Source organism: Pimephales promelas, chromosome 15, assembly GCF_988280905.1.
Source record: "Pimephales promelas chromosome 15, fPimPro1.hap1.1, whole genome shotgun sequence".
NCBI lineage: Eukaryota > Metazoa > Chordata > Actinopteri > Cypriniformes > Leuciscidae > Pimephales > Pimephales promelas.
Genome location: NC_142783.1, coordinates 31786697 through 31812768, shown reverse-complemented (window position 1 = coordinate 31812768; position 26072 = coordinate 31786697). Strand labels below are relative to the sequence as shown.

General features: G+C 37.9%; 2 protein-coding genes across 3 annotated transcripts in view; both read right to left on the bottom strand.

Moving 5' to 3' along the window:
• The window catches only part of eml5 (EMAP like 5), a 78127-nt gene extending 69987 nt beyond the window's left edge, over positions 1-8140 (bottom strand). For both annotated transcript variants that reach the window (XM_089120546.1, XM_039666313.2), the window contains exon 1: positions 7616-8140. In XM_089120546.1, coding sequence (XP_088976672.1) covers positions 7616-7812 — 197 coding nt within the window. In that variant the 5' untranslated portion in view covers positions 7813-8140. The remainder of the gene's footprint in view (positions 1-7615) is intronic.
• A 3861-nt stretch (positions 8141-12001) lies between these two features.
• itpk1b (inositol-tetrakisphosphate 1-kinase b) overlaps positions 12002-26072 on the bottom strand; it is a 45972-nt gene continuing 31901 nt past the window's right edge. The window contains exons 6-11 of the mRNA XM_039666361.2: positions 18616-18714; positions 17857-17897; positions 15830-15995; positions 13488-13555; positions 13229-13391; positions 12002-12447 (exon numbers count right to left, since the gene is read on the bottom strand). Coding sequence (XP_039522295.2) covers positions 12146-12447; positions 13229-13391; positions 13488-13555; positions 15830-15995; positions 17857-17897; positions 18616-18714 — 839 coding nt within the window. The 3' untranslated portion in view covers positions 12002-12145. The remainder of the gene's footprint in view (positions 12448-13228; positions 13392-13487; positions 13556-15829; positions 15996-17856; positions 17898-18615; positions 18715-26072) is intronic.

Sequence of the window (26072 nt, the reverse complement as noted above, 5' to 3'; positions counted from 1 at the left end):
ATAAAGGCAATGCTTTTCGTACGAATTAATTTCGGACTGGACTGCTCTGCATTTTATGATAAACTCTTGAAAGACAATTAAGCGCATACTGGCAAAAATTGGTTCCAGTGAAAAATACAAAACGGCAACAGTGAATAATGCTTGTTCCCACTGATCTGCAATTTTAAGTCTACATTTATTTTTATTTATTTATTTTTTTGTAGTCTGAGTGGTGAGTTCTGACAGATGTGACTGCGTTATAGCCAAATACAGCGCATTTCCAAATAAAATTCTTTATCGGCAAATTGGTTTTGAAAATGGTCGATACCGATAACCGATAAAAATGCTTAATATCGGCACCGATAATCGGCCAGGCCGATAATCGGTCAACCGATTTAACTTAGTGATTGCTATCAGGATGTGAAGAGACTTACCATCATTACAAAACATTTCTGGAACAAATCACCAACCCTGCTTTTAAGGATCAATTCTGGCTCTAAAACATGCTAAAACTAGTGACAGAAACACCAATATTTCACTGACTCCATCCCTACTATATGAGAGTCTCACAACTGCCTGACAGCATTTCAGTGGGCAGTGATTTCTGCCTCTAGAGGAGGTTTTACTCTGTAAAGCAACAGTTCAATCACGTTAGGTGGAGAGCTGCCAAGGCCGTTGACAAAAAGCTAACAAGCGGAGTGCGCCAAGAGGGGCTTATATAGAAGGTATAAAACCCCTACATTTAATCTCGGTGGCAACCGAAGCTTCAAATTCAACAAACATACACAGGGATCACAATCTAACCCAAACCCTGGCATTCGTGCATTGTGCGCACATGATCTGTGCTAAAACTGACAACCCAGACGACAAACACACCAGCACACACATTCAAACAGTTACACTCATTGATACTATTAGAGTAAGAGCATCAGAAGGCTGCGCAGATTAAGGATTACATTAGAAATGAGTGCACATGGCTTACAGATGGACTTGAGCATGATCGAGAGAGGGGTGGAGGGGGGGGCTTCTATCTGATAATATCACGTGGTTTAAACGCGACACAATGTCCACCCCTCCCCCTCGCATGAGCAATCATGTCAGTCAGTCACACACACTCGTACGTAAACGCTGGCGTTGCAAATGTTGCTGAAGTCACCAAATCCTCATCTCAGTAAGAAAAAAACTCATTTTGTGGTATTCGGTCTCACAGATATCCCACACATAAACCTTTTATAGGGACGTGCACACAAAAATTCACAATAGAGTTATCCACTTCTTAGACATTCACTGGTCTAGTCACGGATGGATACAAAGCAGACATTTTCCCATCTTTTCCAGTCATTCTCGTTCAGATGCCCAACATGTCCAGTCTCTATCCGCCCCATCAATTTTTAAACACCTGTAGTAAACAAACCAATGTCTGAGAGCATACAGCCTCAGGAGCGTGACCAGAATGCACCTGTCCGTTGGACTCGTTTACGCTCACATGTAGACATTTCTGAGCTAAAAACGTCATTTTTTATGTATATCGGACATGGTTAAGCTAAGCCATCATATCATGTGCTTAAAGCCCCGTTCACACTATACGCGACTTTGTCGCTGCAGGTCGCCCAGTGGCTGCGCTGGAGGGTGTTCCCCACTACTGGTTGCCTAGTAATGTTTGTGAGTGACATATTACTCTATGTTAGACAACAAATGTGTTTTATTGCCGCAACAAACAAATACTTTGGAAGGAAAAGTCTAAATATAAATGGAATCAGTACATAAAATGCATAATATTAAAGATGAACGAGAAACAGTGAGTGCTCTTTACCATCGCGGCTATTTAACTGCAGCAAACGTGCCAATACCGGTCTATCTGGGTTCCCCAAACCATTCAGTCACGGAGTCAGCACGGTGAACACCACTGTATGTACACGGACATATATCATCCATTATAGGACAGTTTCTGACGGCTAAAATGAGCTTCTCGTTCAACTTGCCTCGGTCAGACTCAGCACTGAAGAGTGACGCGCTGCACTGACTTCACTCCTATTGGTTGTCGCTCGCGAAAATCGCTCTTCATTTGCATAAAGTTAAAAATTTCTCAACTTTGTTGCGTCGCTGGACACGCCCCTCTGGTCGCCAACGGTCGCGTGTCGTGTCACTTGGTCGCGTGTAGTGTGAACGGGGCTTTAGAATCTCTAAGGTATAAATATTTTTGTTTTTAAAATTAAAATATTTTTTATTTTTGTTTTTAACATTGTTTTAAGCCAATTCTGTAATAATTTACTCACACTAATGTTGTTTGAAACTAGAGCCCGACCAATAAAGGAATAAATGATTGAAGCGTGTTTCATCCGTTTTTATTTTATTTTTTAAATATTCATTTATCGGCCATTATAACTGCCGATACCGATATTTTGGAAAATGCCTAATATCGGCCGATATATCGGTCTGGCTCTATTTGAAACTCGTGTGACCATCTTCATTCTGAAGAACATGAACTGGCTGCTCTTTTCCATAAAAAGAAAGTGAATGGGAACTGGAGCTGTTCAGCTCTAAAAGGACAAAAAGGGCCAATAAATGTCTCGATAAATTAGTCTATGCCCATTTTTATACTTTTTAGCAACATAGAGGTGGGCAAAATGACTAAAATCCGAGTTATTTTTTCTTTCCCAATAACATTTTAAGATAAAGGCTGCTGTGACTTTAATGCACTGATCCAATATATCGACACACATTTCATTTATTTCCCAACTGTTTATGTTCACTGTTTAAGACATAACCGACTGTGAATACTTGCCATGACAGGCATTTTTGACAAAAATGTATATTTATATTTGATTCACGTTTAATAATGTGCAAAGAGAACTGAATTCGCATGGTGTCACTTTCAAAGCAAGCAGCTTTCTGTTGGTCAACACTGCAAATTAGGCCCGTCCACTCTACTGCGTTTTCGTTTAAAAACGGAGACCTTTTGCTACGCTTGCACCTCCCGTCCACACTAAAACGGGAAAAGCGAAGACCTAAAACGGAGAAGTTTAGAAACGCTGCAGCTGCGTTTTGCGTTTTGAAACTCCGGAGGGCGTTTTAGTGTGGACAAGACAAAACGGAGGAGTTTACAAACGATGACGCAGAGGCTCACGCTCGGCTCTATGATTGGGTGTCATCAGTCATGACGTGTCCTTCCCTGATTTGCCAACCACTGTTTACACCGGCGCGCGCATGCCCAGTGTTGGTGAATGGTCACGTGATCTGCGTTTTCAGTCGTTTTAATGTGGACGGAGATCAATTCTAATACGCAGACAAAACGCTGGTGTGGACGGAGATCGTATTCGTTTTAATTCTCCGTTTTTAAACAAAAACGCAGTAGTGTGGACGGGGCCTTAGACTGAATGAACCGTTGCGAAATCTGTGTGGGGAAATGTTTTGCCCGTTTGGAAAATGACTTCGCTTGCAAAAATTTGCTAAACAACGGTAAATGTGATGTGATCCTACCTTAACACCTCTTCAACATCATGTCTCACGCTTTATTTTTTTCATTCATGCATGCATCTTTACTGCTCTAACCTGTCAATAACCAGCAGTCCTGCACAGCATGGATATATTTACATCCAACAACACAATGTCCCAAAATCTCTATCGATACACTTTATATCGTCACAGTATATTTGGTCAAACCACCCAGCAAGGATATTCTGCATATTAATTACATCAATCCATGAAAGAAAGGAAATGTTCAGGGTTTGGAATGACAAGGGTGAGTAAATAACTTTTAAACTGTTCCTTTAAATGTTTAAATACGTGTTTAAATTTGGAGATATGCTTGTTTGAGCTCAAAGTTCAATATTTTATGCATTTATGTAAGTGTTTACCTGGGTTAGTGTTGTCATGTAACGTTTACAAAAATGAGGACATATATCAGCAGTTTTCAGAACAGCATAATCACACAGCTTGCTTATAGGAGTCGATTTAGACCAACTCACAGTACGATATAAATATAATAAACAGAATCACGTCTGTTAGGTGTATGAGAGGGTCTCATTCTCACACACACACACACACACACACAAGCTGCTGTTCAACATCTGTAGCTCAGCTCTGGGCTCCATCCTCCACCTCCCACTGATCATCTACTCAAGGGCAAATCACAGAGGATACAAACCGACTCCACCATCGACTACCGACCCCATGTCAACAGACAATACAAGAAATACCTGTTTTTGATCTGGCATTCCAACGATGTATATTTCTACTTATTAACCTGATCTGAGGTGTTTTTGTATCTCATATCAGAATATTGGAAGACTTATTGCATCTGGATGAAACATGAAGATTCACATTAGATTATCATTTTTATGATAAGTTCAACTTCACAAGTGAATTTCTTTGCACACACACAACTGAGCCAGTGGAAACGCACACTGTTATGAATGCACACTTCTATGGAAAATTGTATTATCGTAATGTTTTGGCTTTATTCTCGAAACATTGCTACTTTTTTTCGTTGCGGTTCAGGGCTTCTGTACAACACAGTATAAATACTTTACAATAAATAATATCCTAATATGAAAATGTTCATTATTTTTTTCTCAATATTTAAAATTTCAATATTTCATTTTTGTTTTTACAAATGTGTGTTCCGATACAAAATACAAGTAAACTCAAAAGCAAAACATCAGGATGCATCATTCTTAAAAATTAGATAATTTGCTGAATTCCTATGAAAATAATATCATAATACAAAAAAAATATAGTTATTTTCTTCATGCATGATACACTTTCTTTTTTTCTTTCTTTTTTTACAGGCATCACACTATAAGGAAATGTTTTGTATTTCAAGATTTTCTTTTTCATAGTAATTCGCCATATTAATTTTCAGAGTATCTGATGGCATTATAGAGTTATTGCTGCTTTTGGCAGAGGTGAAATGTTAAAACATCTATGTTTAAATATATTTCTCTCAGTCTGTGTTTATCCATGTGTCCTGAACTGAATGAATAATCCTGTATTTGTATGCTTGGCATATGAATCACTTATGACTTCTATGTATTAAGATACCTGTGCTGATGACTTAATAATAGGGCGCTGCTGGCATATGGACGCATCTGATATGCATGAATAGCAAATACTGCCACCCAGAAAGTCAGGCATTGGGTCACATTCTAATACTGAAGTAACCAGAGATGGATGAGTCCCTATGAGACATTTGACACACAAATGCACACCGGGGACATACTAGGAGGTAGTCAATGTATGTACCTGGTCACATATTTTGCATTTGAACCAATTTTATAAGTCTGAGAACGTTGCAATGTGATCATTTCTTTTTATACATTTTTATGCGGCACATGCATTGCACAGATGTGTTCACCAAACCATTCACGTATTCACACAAATGCAAACTAGTCAAGGTCAGTTACTCTGTCACCTAATTAATAATAGAGAATTGAGGCAGATGACCGGCGGCGATGCAGAACACCACCCCCTCAAGCTCTCACTAAAACAACACACACGTACAACACACAAACACACACCCACAGACACGCATACACTCCTGTAGGATGCCATAACCTTGATGATCATGTGACTGAATCATAATGTCTTCACCATCAGCTGAAAGCACCTTGACATGATGCGTATAAATACAGATATAAATAACTGAGTTACTATTAAGGTTAAATGCGGATAAACCTTGGATGATGATCATTATTTATAATTTAAGAGAACATACATCAATATCATGACTTCAGATAGAGGTCATTTCATGACAATTAGTTGTTAATATTAAAGCTAACCTACAAAGGTAAACAGGTCTTGTGGATATTCATTGCACTTTGTGTCTATATATATATATTTATAATTTATATTTACAGTAAGAAATTATAGTTACAGATATTACAGTCAATAAATGATATTAAATAAATAGTCATTCACAAGAGCAGTTGTGTACCAAATAGACAACTCAATCTCATGGCAATTTGTAACAACTGTATTTTATGTTTTGGCAATTTTGTATAAATTTGTTTCTAATTTGTACATTTTTGGACGTTCTGCTTATTCCACAGTGACAGATTAAGGCCCATTCACACCAAGGACGATAACCATAACTATAGCGATAATGGTAATATTGCCTAAAGAAAAGAGCTCGAGCATTTAAAGTCATGATATCGTCCGCTGGTGTGGATGCTAATATTGTTATGGCTATCTTTATAATTAATAGTGCTATATAAATAAAGATTTTTTTTTCATACAAAGTCAATTCATTCGAAATTGCCATCTCGTAAAATAGTTACATTTTCCATGAGATCATGATAGAAGCATGGCAACGTACAGAGTGAAAGCTGACAGGAACTTCTTATATGAGTGGAGTGGAGAGACAGAACTCGGTGTTCTTCAATCGCTCTTCAAGATCCACTCCGGGATTTCCATTTTGCACTCCCTGCACAGTGCTTTTATAATAAATATAATCACTCTAGGAACTGCAAGTCAATTCCATTTCAAGTAGTGTGTTCACAAACGCTTCTGTACAGGCCCCTCAGAAATGTGCATAAGGAATGTGTTTAAGAAAAAAAATCTATATTATATGCAGAAGTATTGACCCTTTCACATTTCCGGGTTTCTCAGAAGCAGAAGTCGTCATAGTTGGGTAAACTTATATACAGCGATGAATGGGAGACTAGATTAAATATGCATTTTTGTGTTCCAATTTGCTCAAATAGGAAAATAAAAACTCCACAATAGTGTTTAATAGTGTTCAAAAAGAGGGTAAATATTGAGAGAGATTAATAATGGCAGTCAGAAAAGAGAATTAAAGATGTAAGTTAAATTTTACCTTCACTCCCACAGCCGCTGTAGGCTATTAAAAAACCTAAAAGCAGCGTTTACTATTTTTTTTGATGCAATTAAGGTAATACAATACAAAGTATAATAGTGTTATAGATGTAAAAAAAAAAATAATAATAAAGAAAAAAATGCAGCATTTTCGACGCTGATGACCGTTAAAACGCGTCATCACAACAGTCTGTAAAAAGAAATTTCCGTTAGCGTCATATATTTTGAAAAGACTGAATTTCGCTCGCGAAAATGGTAACGTTAAATGTAGACCATGGTAAATGGTAAAATTAGAATTTAAAATAGCCTTTCGTGACTAATATAAGACTTATAAACAGCCAGATCGAGAGCAACTAAATGATAGAAAACGCGGATGTCTAAACTACTTTTAACTAGCCAACAAAACAGTAAGAAGCGACGCAACGTACGCCTGGCGTATACATTTACACAGACCAACCAACAAATAAAAAAATATCGTTGACAAAATGCAAGTCCCGCAAGTTGCTCCGCTGAGGCGCTGTCCAGCACGCGAGGCTCGTGAAGGTGATCGCGTGATCGCTGAAGCGTGTCGGAGATCACCTTCAGAAGCCTGGCGTGCTGGACAGCGCCTCAGAGGAACAACCTCCACCTCCATCTCCATCTCTCTACACTTACTCGATCCTCCCATTAAATATAATATAAATATACAGCAACGTCTCAAGCCGGACACTGGCTTGAATGCATTGGCACCGTTGAGTTCACTGCTTTAAGTGTGGTAACGTTACTTGGCGTGCATTTGTATGAATAATTTCCTTCAAAACATCCACGTGAATGTGCCTACCTGATTATGTCATCGTTATGTCCCAAATAAAATTTCTGCTTGTGTTCCCGCGTGTTGTACACAACTCCGACGCCGGCGACAAAGTACACGATCTCCTTGGCGGCCGTGTAGTACAGGTTGTTGCGGCACTGGTGTCCCCGGTAGCCGTAAACCCACTCGAGTCGCAGATGACAGTTCGGAGCTGTTCTGTCAGCCATGTTCGGACGTGTTTTGCTTTGAAGCGCTGCTTCTTCATTCACCGACGCGACGAGCCGTCACATTCAGTCCCGTTTATCCGCTCAGTCCGCTGTCTGCGAAGCTTCGTCCGGCCAAAGACAAACCAATCGACGACATATTTCAATTCAAGTGAAGTGCACAACTTTAGGCTGTTTGCATAATGTTAGGGCAAATGTTTGTTTTGTTCTGACGCTGTAAAGTCTGGCGTTTACTACTTGTGACATGTGCGGGACTAGAAGCTACTCTCTCTACTTCTGACCAGACGTGCGGTTTACTGGCTTTGCTCTAGTGACATGTCAAACCTGAGAACATGGATTTTTCGCATTAGTTAACTGGGACCAGCCAATCAGGAACGGCGGTTGTGATTGACAGAAAGCGTGGCCAATCACGTCGTGAGGATGAGTTGAATTAAAATGTGAGGACCAATGGCGAGCTAGAGAAGGATGGAGAAAGGGGTCTAAGCGGTGGATGATGGCCTGCTCATTTAGCATAAATGGCAGTTTAATACCTTTTGTCGTGGGCCTACTTCGGTACACTAGTTTACTCTGAACTCTTAATGAGTTCATAAAAAACAGGACTGGATATTTTCTAACCCTGTAATATCGAATGACAGTCTACTTTTTAATGTTTAGTCATTTTAGTACACCGTGTAAACTAAATGAAAAACGTGTCTTAGCAACTAGCTAAAATAAATGTAGTTTTTAATATTTTATTTCAAGTAACGAAAATGTTTTTTTTTTTTTTTTTTTGCTTCAGTTACCCATAATAACCCTAACACATATTTTTTTCTTCTTCTCCAGACAAGTTTTTCAGTTTAACTAACGTACCTTGCCACAAAATAGCAAGACGGTAATCAACATCCATTACATGTGTGTCCCATGGTAGAAAGTAATTCAAACATGTATGGAGCAACATGAAGGTGAGTAAATGGGCTAAAAACTTCATAATTGGTCACTTCTAGGCTAGCATTGGACACATCTGAATAATTAATAGGATAACAATAATGGTCACATTGTGACGCTGAAGTAACCAGAGATGTTGACCCATGGTCTTGATGGGTTATGGCCCTAGAGTATGAATATTCAAATAATGGGGCCCGAAATCTTAAATGAGACCCGAAACCTTTGAAGATATCGATAAATAATGATAGAGACAGAAAAAATAATAGGTGATGAGTTTTTTCTATTTGATAGCACAATGAAGGCAAAAGTACAGAGACATAAGGTAAAGCTGTGTTGAAGAATGTCATTCTCTCTACCTCTCATAGGACCTTCGGTTATACAAAACACAACCTTAATCTGAACAACTCCTCATTACACATATAAACATATTCCAACTCTCTTGATATAAGCAAGCAAGAGACTACACGTCCTAAAATCCCAGCTCTTGTTGCTGGTTGACATGGCTCACATTCTTTAAAAATGGCATTTAAATGACAATGACCATTCAATTTGAATTCCTTAACAATGAAGGGAGTTATTATAGAAAAAGATCTTAAGCACAGTTTGGTACACCTATGAAAATATCACTCTTACATGTTACATTAAAAAATGGACCCCTTCAGAACAAGAAATGCATCAACATAAGGTGCGAAGTGCCAATGGAGTGGTGCTAAATGTTCACTATATATAAACTGAAGAGAATGGGAGCAGATGCTGACGACAGCCGTCCATTTGCAGCGCTCTTGTTTACCACATTAAAATGTGTCAAATATCTCCACACATTCATTCCTCTCACAGTGAACAAAAACAAGCTGCTTTCTGTTGGTCTTCAAATGTGTAGGAGTAATCCAAGTCACTTTACCGGCACTAAGTGGGCGAGATTTCTTTCATAAACATGAATCCAAATAAGACAAACTTTTCTAATCTACAGTTAGCAACAAATCATTTTTGCAAGTTTCATTACAGTATTTGTAAACAAGTGCTGCAAATCATGTTTTGGCTTTCCATTTTAATTAATGTAAAAAAAATTGTTCAGATGGTAATGACATATATTGATATTAATTAGTGCTAAACACATTTTGGAACACACCTCATGGCAGTTCACATACAGTCTGATTTAAATCAGCAACCAAATGAAATGCTAACAACATCATGTATAAAACAAATACTTTGTATTCATTAGTGATTTTCAAAACAAGCTAGCCACTATTCCATTTATAACGGAGGAATATGAACAAAATCGTACAAATCTGTTAATTCTCCTTTTAACCTAGCAATGGAAACCAAGAATCAAATTGGTTAACCTTTTGTGGAAGAGATATATCCTTTCTTGCAGCTTGAAAAAGAAAAAAATACTCCCAACACACACATACAGTTTGTTCCAATATTTCAAGGGTGTGTGTAGTAATCTGAAGCCAAGTCATAAATGACTTTCAAAACTGGATCATGTACAAAACATTAGAACTTTTAAAGGACTGTCTGCTAAAAAATATCTCACTCTCTCACTCTCTCTCTCTCTCTCTCTCTCACACACACACACACACACACATACAGGGAATGTCAATATCTCCACTTGCAACCGTCCAACCAAACTCGACACTCACAAACAACAGAATTTAGAAGAATATTTAAAAGAACTGTAGAATTTTAGCCTTTTCAGGGTCTTTCACAAAACTATAAAACAAATTAAACATTAAAGGGATTGCTCACCTAAAAATTCTAAAAACTCATTTACTCACCAATGTTGTTCCAAAAAGATGTTTCAAAGGAGTAGTTCACTTAAAAAAAAAAAAAAAAAAAACTTTTGCTGATAATTTACTCACCCCCATGTCATCCAAGATGTCCATGTCTTTCTTTCTTCAGTCGAAAAGAAATTAAGGTTGATGAAAACATTCCAGGATTTTTCTCCATACAATGCACTTCAATGGGGTCCAAACGGTTCAAGGTCCAAATGAGAGTTTCAGTGCAGCTTCAAAGGGATTTAAACGACACCAGACGATGAATAAGGGTCTAATCTAGCGAAATGATCGGCCATTTCAAAAGTACATTTTAATAAACTAAGTTTTATAAGCACAAATGCTCGCCTCATTTTGATGAACGAGTTTGAACTGGAGAGTCACGAACGCGCATCACAGAACAGGGCGACCATTTGTGCTTGTAAAACTTAAACTTGTTTATTTATTTTTTAAATGACCAATCATTTCGCTAGATAAGACCCTTATTCATCGTTTGGTGTGGTTTAAAGCCCTTTGAAGCTGCACTGAAACTCTCATTTGGACCTTGAACCGTTTGGACCCCATTGAAGTCCATTATATGGAGAAAAATCCTGGAATCCTTCATTTCTTTTCAACTGAAGAAAGAAAGAAAGACATGGACATCTTGGATGACATGGGGGTGAGTAAATCATCAGCAAAAGTTTTTTTTTTTTAAAGTGAACTACTCCTTTAAAGAATGTTGGTAACCATAGTAATTGTAGCCATTGACTTCCATAGACGTAAAAATGACCAACCCCAATTACCAACATTCTTTAAAATATCATATTTTTGGTTTAGCAGAAAAAATAAACTCATACATGATTGGAACAACTTGAGGGTGAGTAATTGATGATAAATATTTTTGGGGTGAACCATCTCTTTAATTGTACTTGACACGGTTCGCCTGGAAATTCATTACTCGAATTTTCTCCCACTTCATATAACACCTCATGAAATGATGGGTTGAAATGCACATGGAAAATGTCAGGTGTCACAATGTTCATGGAAGGATGATGAAAGTCTTCGGGAGCATTGTGGAAAGATTACGGAGTGTCACAAGATCAAACACTGTGGCACACGGTCTACAAGAGCTGCGCGCTGGGCCTTCATTCGGCTTACGGAGCAGATTTGCAGACGCTGCACAAAGATATACACTGTGGATCATCACAATATAGGATTGCCACTAAATACAGAGCACAAAGACATTTCAGGTGTCCTGGTTGTTAGATTATTGGGTGTGTTTTTGTTCTCAGTTATCAGTTATTTTTTTCCATCGCCAACAAAAGAAAGGCTTCAGAAACCTTAAATATCCAACATCCACTGTGATTCAAATTAAAACTGATTTAGATGCAAATCTATGTTGATTCCCAAAATGTTCACATTACAGTACTGAGTTGTTAGACTAAAAAAATGTAATTAATTTAAAAAAAAAAAAAACGTATGCAAAAAGGCATAGAAGATAGAATTCAATGCCCTTTATCAACGTCATTATGATTCCCAATATAGTTTATTTTTGATTACAGATATATTTTATCAGTATAATAGTTATTATTGTTACTGTATATTATTCACTCGGTCTTCACAATTTGTTCAGGGAAGGATGGCGTGGGACGGGGCAGTCATTGCGACGAGGCTTTAGTGGCTATCGCGGACACGCAGTGCTGTTGGAAGTTGGGGGACATGGCCGTGTTGCAGCCCAGTCTCTGACGAGGGCCTTTCAGACCCCCGTCCCCCTCCACGATCCAGGGGCTGCTGTCCGACTCCTTACCCAGCATGCCACAGCACTCCGGGGTGGGGACTCCTAAAGCGGGCAGTTGGCCAGATGGGGGCGGGGCCGAGGGCTCATTGGAGGCGTGGTCTTGGAGGACGCTGATGATGTGGTTGAGGAGGTCATTGAAGAACTCAGGAACACCCTCATATCCTGAAAAGAGTAAGAATTGTTAAAACAATAATGGATAAAAAAACATGAAATGATGAGATACATGATGTTTTTTTTATTTCAATGAAATCAATGTACTATATTTTAGTTTAATAATGTTTTTATTTAATAGTTTGTATTTTTAAGGGGATTTTATGCTACGTAGCCCTCAATCCTGTATATAGCCCTTAATCCTTTAATCGTGATCCTAATTTTTATTTATTGTAAATGTTATATCACTGTCTTCGATAAAGTTTTGTCTATCCATTTATGGTGGGTTTTTTTATTTTGGGGGTATTTTTGAATTAATTTACTTCAAAAAGTACGATATTTTCTATGTACATTATGCTTATTTTTATGTTTTATTTTTTTTTAACTACATTAAAATATCATTCCAATAAGTTCTTCGAGCTAAAACCTAAAGATGAAGTGACTTTGCTGTCACCTGGTGTCTTATTTTGGCTTATTTTAGAATGCTCTAAATTACAGTTTTTCCCATTCATTTCTATGGGTGCCCATTTTTGACCCAAATACAAGATTAAGGGTTTTTTTTTTCATTGTAGAATCGAGTCAAAAAATTGTGTGTGTTCAGGAGGCAAACTTAGGAAAAGTAGCCAAGTCAATAGTTATTTCATCATGCATCATGCTTACTGGTGAGCATAACAGACTTCCAACCCAATCTTTCGAACGGCAGTGTATGCGCGCAAAATAAAAAGTTATTAAATGTTGCCTGGAGAATTGCCTTGTGGTTACAGGGTTACAGTTTGCATGGACAGATACGCACCAGGGAATGCATTGATGTCAATGACTGCATGTTGGCCCGTCTGGTTGTTGATGATGACGTCGATCCCGAAGAGCGAAACCCCGAGAGCTTCCCGTAGAGATTTACACAATTCCCTGATGACATCATCATTCGGGGGCTGGGAAACCCCTTCTACATTATCTCTCTGTCAAAGATGCAAACAAAAGTGAACAAAGAGCTTTTGCCAAAACACAACACTGTGGGTTGACTAGCAAGCCATTTTTACAGGATGCCCACTTACAGATGTGAGGTCAGAGGACGACTCTGGCTTGGACACATTGTGGCTATTGAAGAAAATTGCTTTTCTGTCTGTGAAGACATTAAAAAGAGCAAACAAATGAATGCTAAAAAAATTCAAACACTTTGACTAAAAGTGAAAGTGTAACAGTGCAAGTGCACAGCAAGCCACTAGACGGCAGCAGAGATCTGTGCTTCAGATGAGAGATTCAAGGATCAGGACTGCCAGGCAGAGAGGGAGAGAAAGAGACAGTGAGGAGGAGGACGAGGAAGGAAAAACAAAAATCTAGTGCCAAGAGGACGCTGAGATTTATGACCTCCCACTCAAACGGCAGAAGAGAGATTCATTAAGGGAGAGCAATCCACCATTTACACTTCCTTCCATCTGCACACATCAAAACACCCCAAATATTTACGATGTACTTCTATTAATCCTCAAAGATAATATCTTTTTGAACCTAAGAAAACATCTCTTCATCTGAAGAGAGCAATGGTCTTAACCAGAAATAGAACCAAGGAAACAAGGAATTATAATGGCTTAAGAAAATCATATGCGTTTTAAAACACATCTTACTAGAACGTGTATTTATAAACCTTAATAATATTTATATGTGATTCAATTTTTAACATTTTCTTACAGCATTAAAATATGCATGACATTGCTCTATAATGGCTGTGTAGAAACATTATTCCAGTCTGAAAAAAGTAACATTTCTCCAGCGATAGCTATTTAAATTATTCATAAAAAAATAAAAAAATAAATAAATATAATTATCTATAAATACATTAAATATTTAATATGATTAAATTTATTTTATTATATACAGTATACTGTATTTAAAAAATATATTACAATATTTCATCATATTAAAGTAGCTGGTTTAGCAGATGAACTCGTAGCCCTCAAACCGTATTCACTTTATAGCCCTTAATCCTGCTATTGTGGACAAATGTGGGCACAGAGGACTCAGGTGTGATCCTAATTTTTATTTATTATAAATGTTATATCACTGTCTTCGATAAAGTTTTGTCTATCCATTTATGGTGGTTTTTTTTATTTTGGGGGTATTTTTGAATTTATTTATTTCAAAAAGTAAAATTTTTTCTATGTAAATTATGCTTATGTTTTGTTTGTTTTTTTAACTACATTAAAATATCATTCCAAAAAGTTCTTAGAGCTAAAACCTAAAGATGAAGTGACTTTGCTGTCACCTGGTGTCTTATTTTTGGCTTATTTTAGAATGCTCTAAATTACAGTTTTTCCCATTCATTTCTATGGGTGCCCATTTTTGACCCAAATACAAGATTAAGGAGTTTTTTTCACCCATTTAACATTGTAGAACTGAGTCAAAAAAAAAATTGTGTGTGTTCAGGAGGCAAACTTAGGAAAAGTAGCCAAGTCTTGTACCGCTCAGATCACGGGAAGTATTTTTTTTAAATAATTCAAAACTATTTTGCCCACATTTGTCCAGAATACAGTTTAAGAGAAAAGGGATAAAAGTGTCTCTTCAGAAAATTTGGACTAAACCGCACAATACGGGTTTGAAACGGCATGATGGTGAGTAAATAATGACAGAATTTGAATTTCAATATTAATTAGATCATTACTAAGTACTATGTTTTAGTAATCTGTTCCTCCACCTCAAAAATAATAATAATAATCATTAGAATTCGATATGCATGTATTGTCATTGGCTTTGCATTTTGTTAAAATACGATAGTTTAGGTCAGTAAAATCTAAAAGAACTAAATAGTACTGCGGTACAATCCCTGATTACCTGTCGAGGAACTTCACGAACTCAAATATATCACGCCTTCATGGGATTCTTAGAAATTACAAACAACCTGATCCATCTTTAGAAACACAGTGCCACCCCTTTTTCTTTGTTTGAATCTTTTAAACAGGTTTTTTTCCTTTGATATTGCTTTAAGATAAGGTGTGAGTGAACTTCCATGTGTGTGTGCATTGCGGAGTTCAGCATGAGTTCATGAATTCATAGATATGACCTCATGAATTTGCATTAAACTAACAGATTGCTCTTCCAGTAGCCGTAACTGGTTTGCATGCACTGCAAGTGCACTGGCATATGCAAACGGATCATCCCGTACAGTGGCCTGCGGCGAAAACCCGACATCAGCAAGCACTTCTGCTGACGGGGTAGGAGCAAAACACAATCCACGGTTTCCACTGCAAAGTCAGCCGAGTCTTTACAGCGGGAACGTTGTAACGTAAATCAAGCCTAAACAAACTGAAGGTCCAGTTGCGGTGAAACGAAGCATATCGCAGGAACGGCCTTTCATGGAAATAACATTTATAAAGAGTTGAAGTGTGGGCTGAAGGTTTACCAGACGGTCCAGAAGGGAAGTTCTTGAGTGATGGTCTTTCCACCACTGTGTGCGATTCTCCCACCACAAACACCTTATACAGCACGGCATTGTGGTTAATAAAACTCTGAATGACACACGGGGGCTTCACGTCCTTTAGGTCCTCGGCGTTGAATATTATAGCCATCTGCAGAGGAACACAGTGAGACAGAAAACTTTAACTTATCTATTAAAAATGATAAATACACTTTCTTTGGCATTGGTGCCCTGGGAACAACCCAAAAGAACCGTTCTTAATGGGATACTCCACTTTTTTTGGGAAATAGTCTCATTTTACAACTCCCTCAGAGTTCAACTGTTGAGTTTTACCGTTATTGAATCCATTCAGCCGATCTGCGGTTCTGGCGGTACCACTTTTAGCATAGCTTAGCATACATCAGTTTTCAACGTTTTCTTGTTATTGTGACATTACGTAAATAAAAGTAGTTGCGAATAATGTATTATTATTTTCTGTATAACCAGAAATGATAGAGTATTTTAAGTTGATTCCACTGTTGATGGGAAAATGAAAGTGTTCACGGCGCGCCCGCATCTGTCTGCCATCCAGTGCGTGCTCCAAACTTTGAGTGTCAAAATTGAGTGTTTATTTGTGATAATCTTAGCCCTATTATTGTCCAATCTGTAGGCCTACATGAATGAGATGTGACGAATTGCTTTGTTGCTTTTTTGGATAAAAGCGTCTTCTAGGCTATATAATAAATGTTATAATAGGCTAACGATGATAATTATTATTATTATTTGCGGACACGGACCTAAAACACACTCCGTCTTCTAAGTCAGGTGACTGTAAATGCGCAAAATCCGTTTCCATTGCAGTTTTGCGAAAAAATCCTTTTTCGAATTGCCTGAAAAACCTCCTCATGCGAGCGTAAAAACTTTTTTGTGATAAAAGGGAGTTTTTGCGAAATTGACGTGTTTCCATTGAGCGTATTTTCATTTCGCAATTTCAATTTGCGCAAATTGAAGGGTAATGGAAACGCGGCTATTGAAGTGGACAAGACAATTAGCATTTCTCAACAAAAAAAATGGCCAAAGAGTTTCATAATGACTACACAAATTTAGTCCCGGTCATGTTGGAAGTTACCGAGCTGGGGACTATTTTCAGGCGCTGTGTCATATCATTACGCCTGCTGCACTCATGGTACGACAGTAAAGTGTCTTGATTATTACACAGGAGTGAGAGTATAGTTCCTAGCCATATCAGCCTAGAAAATCGCAACTTTACATTTTCTGTCGGTCTTAGTGCATGATGTAACTACAGAAGAGTCAAGTTTTAAATAGGAAAAATAACGAAACACTTTGGTCATTTTTTTTTTTTTTTTTTGAGAAATGCTAATGGTCTTGTCCACTTCAAAGATGTATGCTAAGCTATGCTAAAAGTGGTACCGGGAGTTGTAAAATGAGCCTATTTCCAAAAAAAAGTGGAGTATCCCTTTAAAGAACCATTTTTTCTTACTGTCTGAAGCCTTTTTCCACTATAAAGCACCTTTTGTGCATCGCAAATAAATGTTGTTGTTTTTTCTTGGATATTACCTTTCATATAGTGTGAGTGTAAAAGGTCTCCAAAGGTTTAAAGATCAAAGTGCATGATAAATAGAGTTATAGTCACCCAAAAAGGAAAAACTGATTGTGAACTGCCTGAAATAAGATGCCAGTACTTACTTGTAGGTTTGTAACAAATTTGCATAATTGCATAATCATTGGCTGTCTTTGCCCCGCCCTCAAACACTGTATTGTAGCTGAGGTCTGGATGAGTTTAGTTCGTGTCGTCAACGTGGAGTTGAACTTTCCAAATCAGCTACTTCAATTTCTTCAACTACAATAATTTATTAGGTTAAATTTGACTTAGAATGATGCCCTCAAAAGGTAGCTACCTATGCAGGCAGCTCCCTAGATTGTAATACAAAGCTTTGTGTGTGTGTTGGCATTTCATGGCCTCTGTGGTCACATTTCACACCAAAAAAAAAAGTGTTAGAAAAGAGTATTACCTCATGAGAGTTAGTTCCGTGAGCAACCCGTGTTTTGCAAACTGTGCAGGATGAGAAGGAAAAAACACTCTGGTTAAGTCTAGTTAATAATGCAACTCTTTAATAAACCTTTAATGCAGTGAAATGCAACCTAATGGCATTTAAGTGACCCAATAAAAACAGGTGTATCTGCAGAGGTTTTAAAATCAAATTACAGACTTGCACAGTATGTCCATACAGAACATACTCATGCAATCTTAATCTCTTAAAACAACTGCAAACCAGGATAACTGCATGTTTAAAATACTCAAGACATGTTTAATTCAAAATATACATATGTATTGAAATTGGTTTGCATTTTTATTTATCAATACATCCAATTATAGGTTGATTGGGACTGGATTTTGCTGATACGTCGGTGTATGAATGTGTGTGTGAATGGGTGAATGTGAGGCAATATGTAAAGCGCTTTGGTGGCCATTAGGTCTATGAAAGCGCTATATAAATGCAGTCCATTTACCATTTTTTTACCATACAATAACAATTATTTTAAATAAAAAGACAAATAAAAACAAGACGGCCACCATTCAACCCAAAAGAAGTCATATAATCAGATATGTTCAGTTAAGCTGAAACTGCATAGAATCCCTTTAATGGATTTGCTAAAAAAAATTGCAGAGCAATTTTTGCACATTTAGAGTGATATTTATATAATGAGCTTCTTTGGTTAAACATTTCTGCCCGTTTCAGGAAAGAAGAGGTGCGAGGCGTGAGACTTACTGAAAGGGAATGTAAGGCCGTGCCGCTCGATCTGCTCCAGTGTGTCTGGGCCACACTCACTGTTCAGCACCATAAACGGAGGAGAACAGATCCTCAAATCTGCAGAGAAAACACAAGAAGAGACAGGTTAGTCCAGCTGACGAGGCCTGCTCGAATCCTACGTGGATTTATAGAGGGAAAACACAAGGGTTTGTGAAAGTGCTGCTTGTCCTATGACCTGAGGAACACTATACATTAGCGCTAATATCTCAATGGCAGCTGATTGGCTGGCGCAGGAATGTGATTGAAATTTGGCATAGAACTTTTTTAGCCAATCGCCTTAGGGGTAAAATGCCATGTGACTGGCAATCACTACTGTGGAGCTGCAGGAAATTGACATCATGATAACATTGATTGGCTGATGGCACCACAGGATGTGGCTGATATTAAACATGCCCAAGTTCTTCACTAACCCCTGATCTGAGCTATGATGTGGAAGACAGTTCATTTCATGCCTGTTGTAGAAATAAATCAAATAAACCAAAATTTTATTTAAAAAAAATAAATAAATAAAATACAATTAGAAAATTTCAAACTGAACTGTCTCTTTCTTAAAGTCAGCATGAAACAAAAATTGTGAATTGGGTGAATCAACTTCTCGGACGAGAAAAAAAATAATGTTATTTATAAAAAGTTTTTTATTCAAGAATATTAAGACATGAATTTTTAAAAAAAGGATACATTATTCATAACAAACACCACAATATTTTATCTCAGAAAGGAGGGGACCAAATACTTTATTAACTGTCCGTGTTGACTTTATTGTGATTTAATTTATTGAAGAATACCAAGTACAAATCCCAGTTTCACAGATAGGGCTTAGACTAAGCCAGGATTAAGCCTTAGTTCAATTAGGACATTCAATTAGCTTTTTTAAAAGTGCCTTAGGAAAAAAAAAACACATTATTACAGTGCATCTGCAGACAAAACAATGGCACTGACATATTAAGATATATCCGTGCAAGTTTGCTTTCAGTTAAAACAGCTCAAACATGCATTTTAATTTTAGTCTAAGACTAGCTTAAAGGGATAGTTCACTTTGAAATTAATTTTTGATATGTTTTAGCTTACCTCAAGTGCATCCAAGATGTAGGTGTCTTTGTTTCCACAGTATTTTTCAATTTTGATATTTTTAGGTCAAAACGTTCGTGTCTATCAGTCATATAATGGAGGTCTATGGTCACCACCTCAAAGAGCATGCACAGAGAAGTCCAAATTAAACATGATTTAATGACTCGGAAATGCAAGTACACATTGATGGCCTAAGCGGTTTGTGTGAGAAAACGAACAGTATTTATATCGTTTTTACCTCTTGTAATCACAGCCACAAAGCGCCCACGCCCTCAGATCACTTGGACGTGGCTGTGGTTACAAGAGGTAAAAACGATATAAATACAGTTCGTTTTCTCACACAAACCGCTCGTTTTGTGTCTTAGGCCATCAATGTGTACTTACATTTGCGAGTCATTAAATCATGTTTAATTTGGACTTCTCTGTGCATGCTCATTGAGGTGGTGACCGTAGACCTCCATTATATGACTGATAGACACAAACAGTTTGACCTAAAAATATAAAAATTGAAACTACTGCAGAAACAAAGACACCTACATCTTGGATGCCCTTGAGGTGAGATAAAACATACCAAAAATTAATTTCAAACCCTTTAAGCCTTGTCTGTGAGACCCCGGGGGCAAGCATCTTAAACACTGACCACTGACCAGCAGTGATAATTATTGAAGTATAACATCAAAATCGATTTAAAGACATGAAATACAGTTAAATTAGGTGAGAGTGGCCAGATGAGTTTACATCCTCACACGGATAATAGTTGTTAACAGTCGTAGTTATCGGCAGCGACTCTTTTAAAACCAACATTGAAAGGTCTTATGTCATCAGTAGCCCCTCCGGTTGACTTTACTTCCCTATTTATTTTATCGAATGGAGAACAATGGACACAAGGCACTGAGCTCTGACTCATAATGCACAGCAGGTTCAAGGCTTGTTTGAAAATCCTTTACGCTCACCATCCTGGGGATCGCTCCGATGAGCAAACAGAGAGACAGAGATGGAACAAAAGCGTCAATAGCTGTGAATGAGTAGCGATGTTTGCGAATTCCAACCGGAGGCACATTATCGGATTGGGATGAATCATCAAAACAGAGACGGGCTTAACTTGGGCCCTCGGGCCAGTAAGAAAACGCCTTGATTGGATCTGCTTTGCTGAAGTGGATCTTGCTTTCCGTCAGATGCCAGTGTTGTAGTGCTGCTGTTATCTGAGATAAGGCATGGTTTGTGAGTTTTCGATAGTGTAGCACAGGAAATGAGTTGAAGAGTGAAGCTTCAATAGGCTGATGACACACTCACAGCGTCCTGATATGATCACGGTAAACCGCCCGTGTGGTGGGGTAGCAAAACTTAGGATAAGATGCTTTTCAGTGTAGAATAATGAAAATGCTGAACATGGCTCAAGGGTTAATATTTAGTACACATTACGAAACACTTGATTATATTCGCAGCAATTGAGAACATCAAAAATACACTAAAAACGGTAATATTGTGACATTTTATTACAATTTGAAATAACTATTTCACATAACTATTCAAATTGAGAACACACTATTGAGAACATCAAAAATACTCTAAAAACAGTAATATTGTAACATTTTATTACAATTTGAAATAACTATTTCACATAACTATTCATTTTAATATATTTTAAAATGTAATTTATTTCTGTGATGAATATGTGAATTTTTTTAGTCAATATAGTGTCACATGATCCTACAGAAATCATTCTATAATGATTTAATGCTTCAGAAACATGATTACCAATGTTGAACACAGTTGTGCAGCTTGATGCTTTACTATTCATAGATAAATAGAAGATTCAAATGATTTATTTATAATTCATTTAAATGTCTTTACTGTCACTTTTAATCAATTTAATGCATCCTTGCTGGATAAAAGTGTTAATTTCCTTAAATAAAATGTACTGACCCCAAACTTTTTAATGGTAGTGTATTCATATTTTACTCGATGCAATAATAACTTAAAGTTCCTCAAACTACAACTTCAACAAGAACAGTCAGTCAACTGACAAGGTCATCACTGATTGGTCAAAGTCGCCTATGCAGAAACAAAATCGCAAGATTGTCACTTCCTGTTTTGTCTAGTTGGTAAATGATGTTATCGTAACTGAAATATCCTGTAGTGTTGAAATGGAGAAGGCTGTGCTGGTTTTCTTATCAGAGCTGGTTCATTTATCCAGCTGCTAGACTTTTGTTCTCCTATTCCAGAGGAAGCTTACATAAGCGTTTATGAAAGCCTGAAAAAGGGCAATGGCAATCTCCTGTTTAAGACCGACAAACAGGTTTAGTGATGTGAGCAACCTACTATTACCATTTACAAACACAGACTTACACATTTGGTTAGAAAGTATTTCCAACTTGTTACCATAGACAGTAAAAGAAATGGACAAAGCGACCCCATTGATTTCAACTGAGAGAATTGAAACCATAGATATGTATATAAAGGCTAGATGTGTTACGGCGGAGTTTCCATCGTCATCACCGGTGGTCAGCACGAACACAAATACTCTTATCTCGTTGAAATCTTGACGGATTTACAAACAGTTTGGTTTCTTACAAACGTTATTAACGTGGCTATAATTATCTGGATGATTATTTATTAATACACTTTTTATTCATAAGTATGCAGTATCATAACTACATTACATCTCTGACGTATATAACAAAACAAACCGTTTGAAAATCGGTAGAAAATTGAGCAAGTTATGGTCATTTAAATAGTACATGTACCATTAAAACAATGTTACGAGTGAGCGAGCTGCCTGTGACAAGATGGCCGCCAGGTGCAGACGTCGACCTCCATTGGCCAGCAGCGTGGACGACATATCTAGCCTTTATATACATATCTATGATTGAAACCCGTTAAAAGCTGATCGCCAGGCGTACTGCGCAAGCTCAAACTGAGCACGTCAGCAACTTATTCTAGTAGCTGTGCCGAGTGAAATCTGAATAAGACCGTGTGTTCACCGTGTGTTTTAGCCAGCTGAAAACGCTAGACGCTCTGCTGAAGACGGCGTGCTTTGGGCAGCGCAGCGTTTTTTCCCTTGAGACGTTTCGTTGCTATGATACAGAATATCCGCAGCACACTTTACTTCTGATTTCGCAGATAATTTGTTTCATACTAAACATTTTTTTATCCATTTTGTTCGGTTAGCTCAGGTGGTTGATGTCGTTGTTGTGACAGTTGGTCAGTGTGGTTTAGTCCCGCCCCTCCTCCACTGTGATTGGACGGCTGGGTAAAAAAGTGACAGTGATGAGCGCTGCGTTTTATCCAAAGTTGAACATTTTCCAACTAAAAACGCTGGGCCCTCGGCGCTTCAGCTTGAAAAAAAAAAAAACACTCAGCGCCTCGTTACGCTCATGACGTTTAAAAACGCGGCACTCCCATTGATAACAATTGAAAACATACGCCAGGCGCGTGGAAAAACGCTTTGGTGGACACACGGCCTAACTCCCTTCCGAATCTCACATAGACGGAGAGAGTGAGTATTAGCTGTCCATGAGCAGCAGCAGGATCAACTTTGTGACTCTGTATTAAGTGTGTCACGATTTCGATTAATCGAAACTAATTCACAATCTCGAAGTTCGAATAAAAAAAACGGAATCACGCCCCCGTACTGTCACTTCCGTTCGGCTTGCCAAGTGGAAAAAACATGCGTGTTGAAGTGCTGCGAGTCCATGGCCAACCTCCTCTAACTTACAGCTGGTGTGGACGTTTTTTGGATTTCCAGTGAGTTATGTTGACAACGTTCGCGTTTCAAAAAAGCCACAGTTTGCAGACATCCCAAGTCTCGCGTAAGTTCTGGGAGTATTGATAGTGGGATGTTGCATGCACATTTTTTAAATGTAGTTAAAAAAAATTTTAAACTAAACATAAAAATAAGCATAATTTACATAGAAAATATGGTACTTTTTGAAGTAAATAAATACCCCCAAAATAAAAAAATGGATAGACAAAACTTTATCGAAGACAGTGATATAACATTTATAATAAATAGAAAATAGGATCACACCTGAGTCCTCTGTGCCCACATTTGTCCACGATTAAGGGCTATAACGTGAATATGGTTTGAGGGTTAAGCAATGTAATAATTATGATCTTTGTTTGTCACTATTTCAGTAATACCACAACCATGTAATATTAGTGAACTCTGTAACTTTCATGCAGTGCACTCAAGGATGCAAAATGAGGACATTACTTACATGAAGAAAACTCCACCCACGGAAATCATGTTAGACAATCATAACCTAGATACTCACCGCAAATTTAGATGATTTACAGATAATCTCAAACAACACAAATTTCCTGTAAATGCAGAGCTACGTATTTCTGCTTTTAAACCTTCTTAAACACTTTCCCCATTGACACGCACTGTGCTTTATTTCTATGTTTGCTTGTTTTTTGGTCGATTTTCCGACAGCACATCACAGGCAAGCGGACTTCAATGCAGAGTCTGTGGCTGCTAATACGTCACTTATTATTAGAAATGGAGATTCCATTTAAATTAGCCAACAGATGTTCTGTAAATACAAGGGGAATGAGTAATGAGATCCTCTTTAGCAGGTACAAACGCTTACTGATGTTCCCGTTTCTGGCTCAGCGAGGGTCCAGGATCAATCTCTGCTCCGTGTAAACACTTCAAGCTCTGTGCAGACCTGCCGGAGCCGGCCGAGACGTTTATGTGACGTTTATGGAATGTTTAGGACACGTTTATAGACCTTATTCAGAGCCGCGCCATGACAGGTATGAAAGTGAGGCTGTGAGGGATAGACTTACCGTGTTTCCAATGGCATCCGCTGTAAAGAGCTGAATAAAGCTCCTAGATTACTTACAATTTTCCACAGCTTACATTGTCGGGAGTTTGTCAACTGAAAGGTCTTGGAAAGATATTTTTCCAGTGTTTCATAAGCAGAACAAGTACAGCCCATTGAAGAGATGCATGTCCATCCCTCACAGCCTCGCTTTCATTCTCATTAAAAATCAAAGATGGCGCTGCCGTGAATAAGGCGTATAAAGCATCACTATGGAGTTTTGGCTCTGATCCTGCCGGACGCGATATTTTTTTCCCCAGGATGGTAGGGGAAGGCTCATCAATATTCATTAGGGAACTCATCCCTGATTGGTCTTAACCCCAGTGACGGGTAGGTTTAGGGGCGGGGTTGGGTGTAGGTTGTTAGTCCTCAATGACGGGCGGGGTTAGAGGTAGGTCATCAGACCAATCAGGGATGAGTTCCCAAATGAATATTGATGAGTCATCCCCTACCATCCTGGGAAAAAAAAAATATCGCCTGCCGGACAGCATAATATCATATGAGACTCTCCCTCCAACCATTCATCCATTCGTTACAGCAAACACACAATGGTGGTTTTGTCAAATCTGACATAAGCCCTATTCGAACGGTAATTGTTTCTCATGTGGACGTCTGTAAAAATTAATTTACATGGCTCCGTCCTCAGTGATAAAAATCGATTTATTGACGGTGGAGGAGTGAGTTTTGTGATCCCACGAACCTGCAAAAACACTGCTCACGTAGTCAGTCTCATGATTGTCTGCTGTAAATAAAACGTCATATGCTTGGAATACTACTAATTTAATTTAATAATATGAAAATAATGTTGTATTTATTATTTAAATCTAATTTTTAAAAAATAGCTAGACACGCGTACGCTATGTTTGAAATTGTTTTCTGTCTTGCAATTTATCTCAAAAGGATGTCATTTTTAAAAATATGGAAATTAGCGAAAACAAGTTAATGCAGCCTCTTATTTACACGAGGTAAAAATAAAGCTGCTGGTTTGTATTTTTAATGTTGTGTATATAGATTTACATTTACATTTATTCATTTAGCTGACGATTTTATCCAAAGCGACTTACAAATGCTATATACTGTATGTCAGAGGTCGCAACTAGGGGTTAAGTGTCTTAAGTCAGGGACACATTCAAGGAACCCGGGTCTCTCACACCAAAGGCATGTGTCTTATCCACTGCGCCATCACCACCCCTATAGCCGTATATAGCCCTATATAGCCTACATATCATTGTATTGCTGCCATAATAACGCCCCATTTAAAATGTTTACATGCTTTTTAAGCTTTCTTTTTGTTCGTTGAGGTGGAGTGGTGATGACATTGTTCTTGTAAATACTTTCCAGCATTTCAGCAATAAAACATCTTTAAAATGCATGCAAATTACAGAGAAGCGCAACAGTTATTGTACGTACGGTGCTCGGCAGTGATCAAAAAGGATTTAAACAGTGAATTTTGAAGTGATCTCTTGTAAAATGTGGATTCGGACAGGCTAATAGAATTACCACACGACCTTGGTTTCT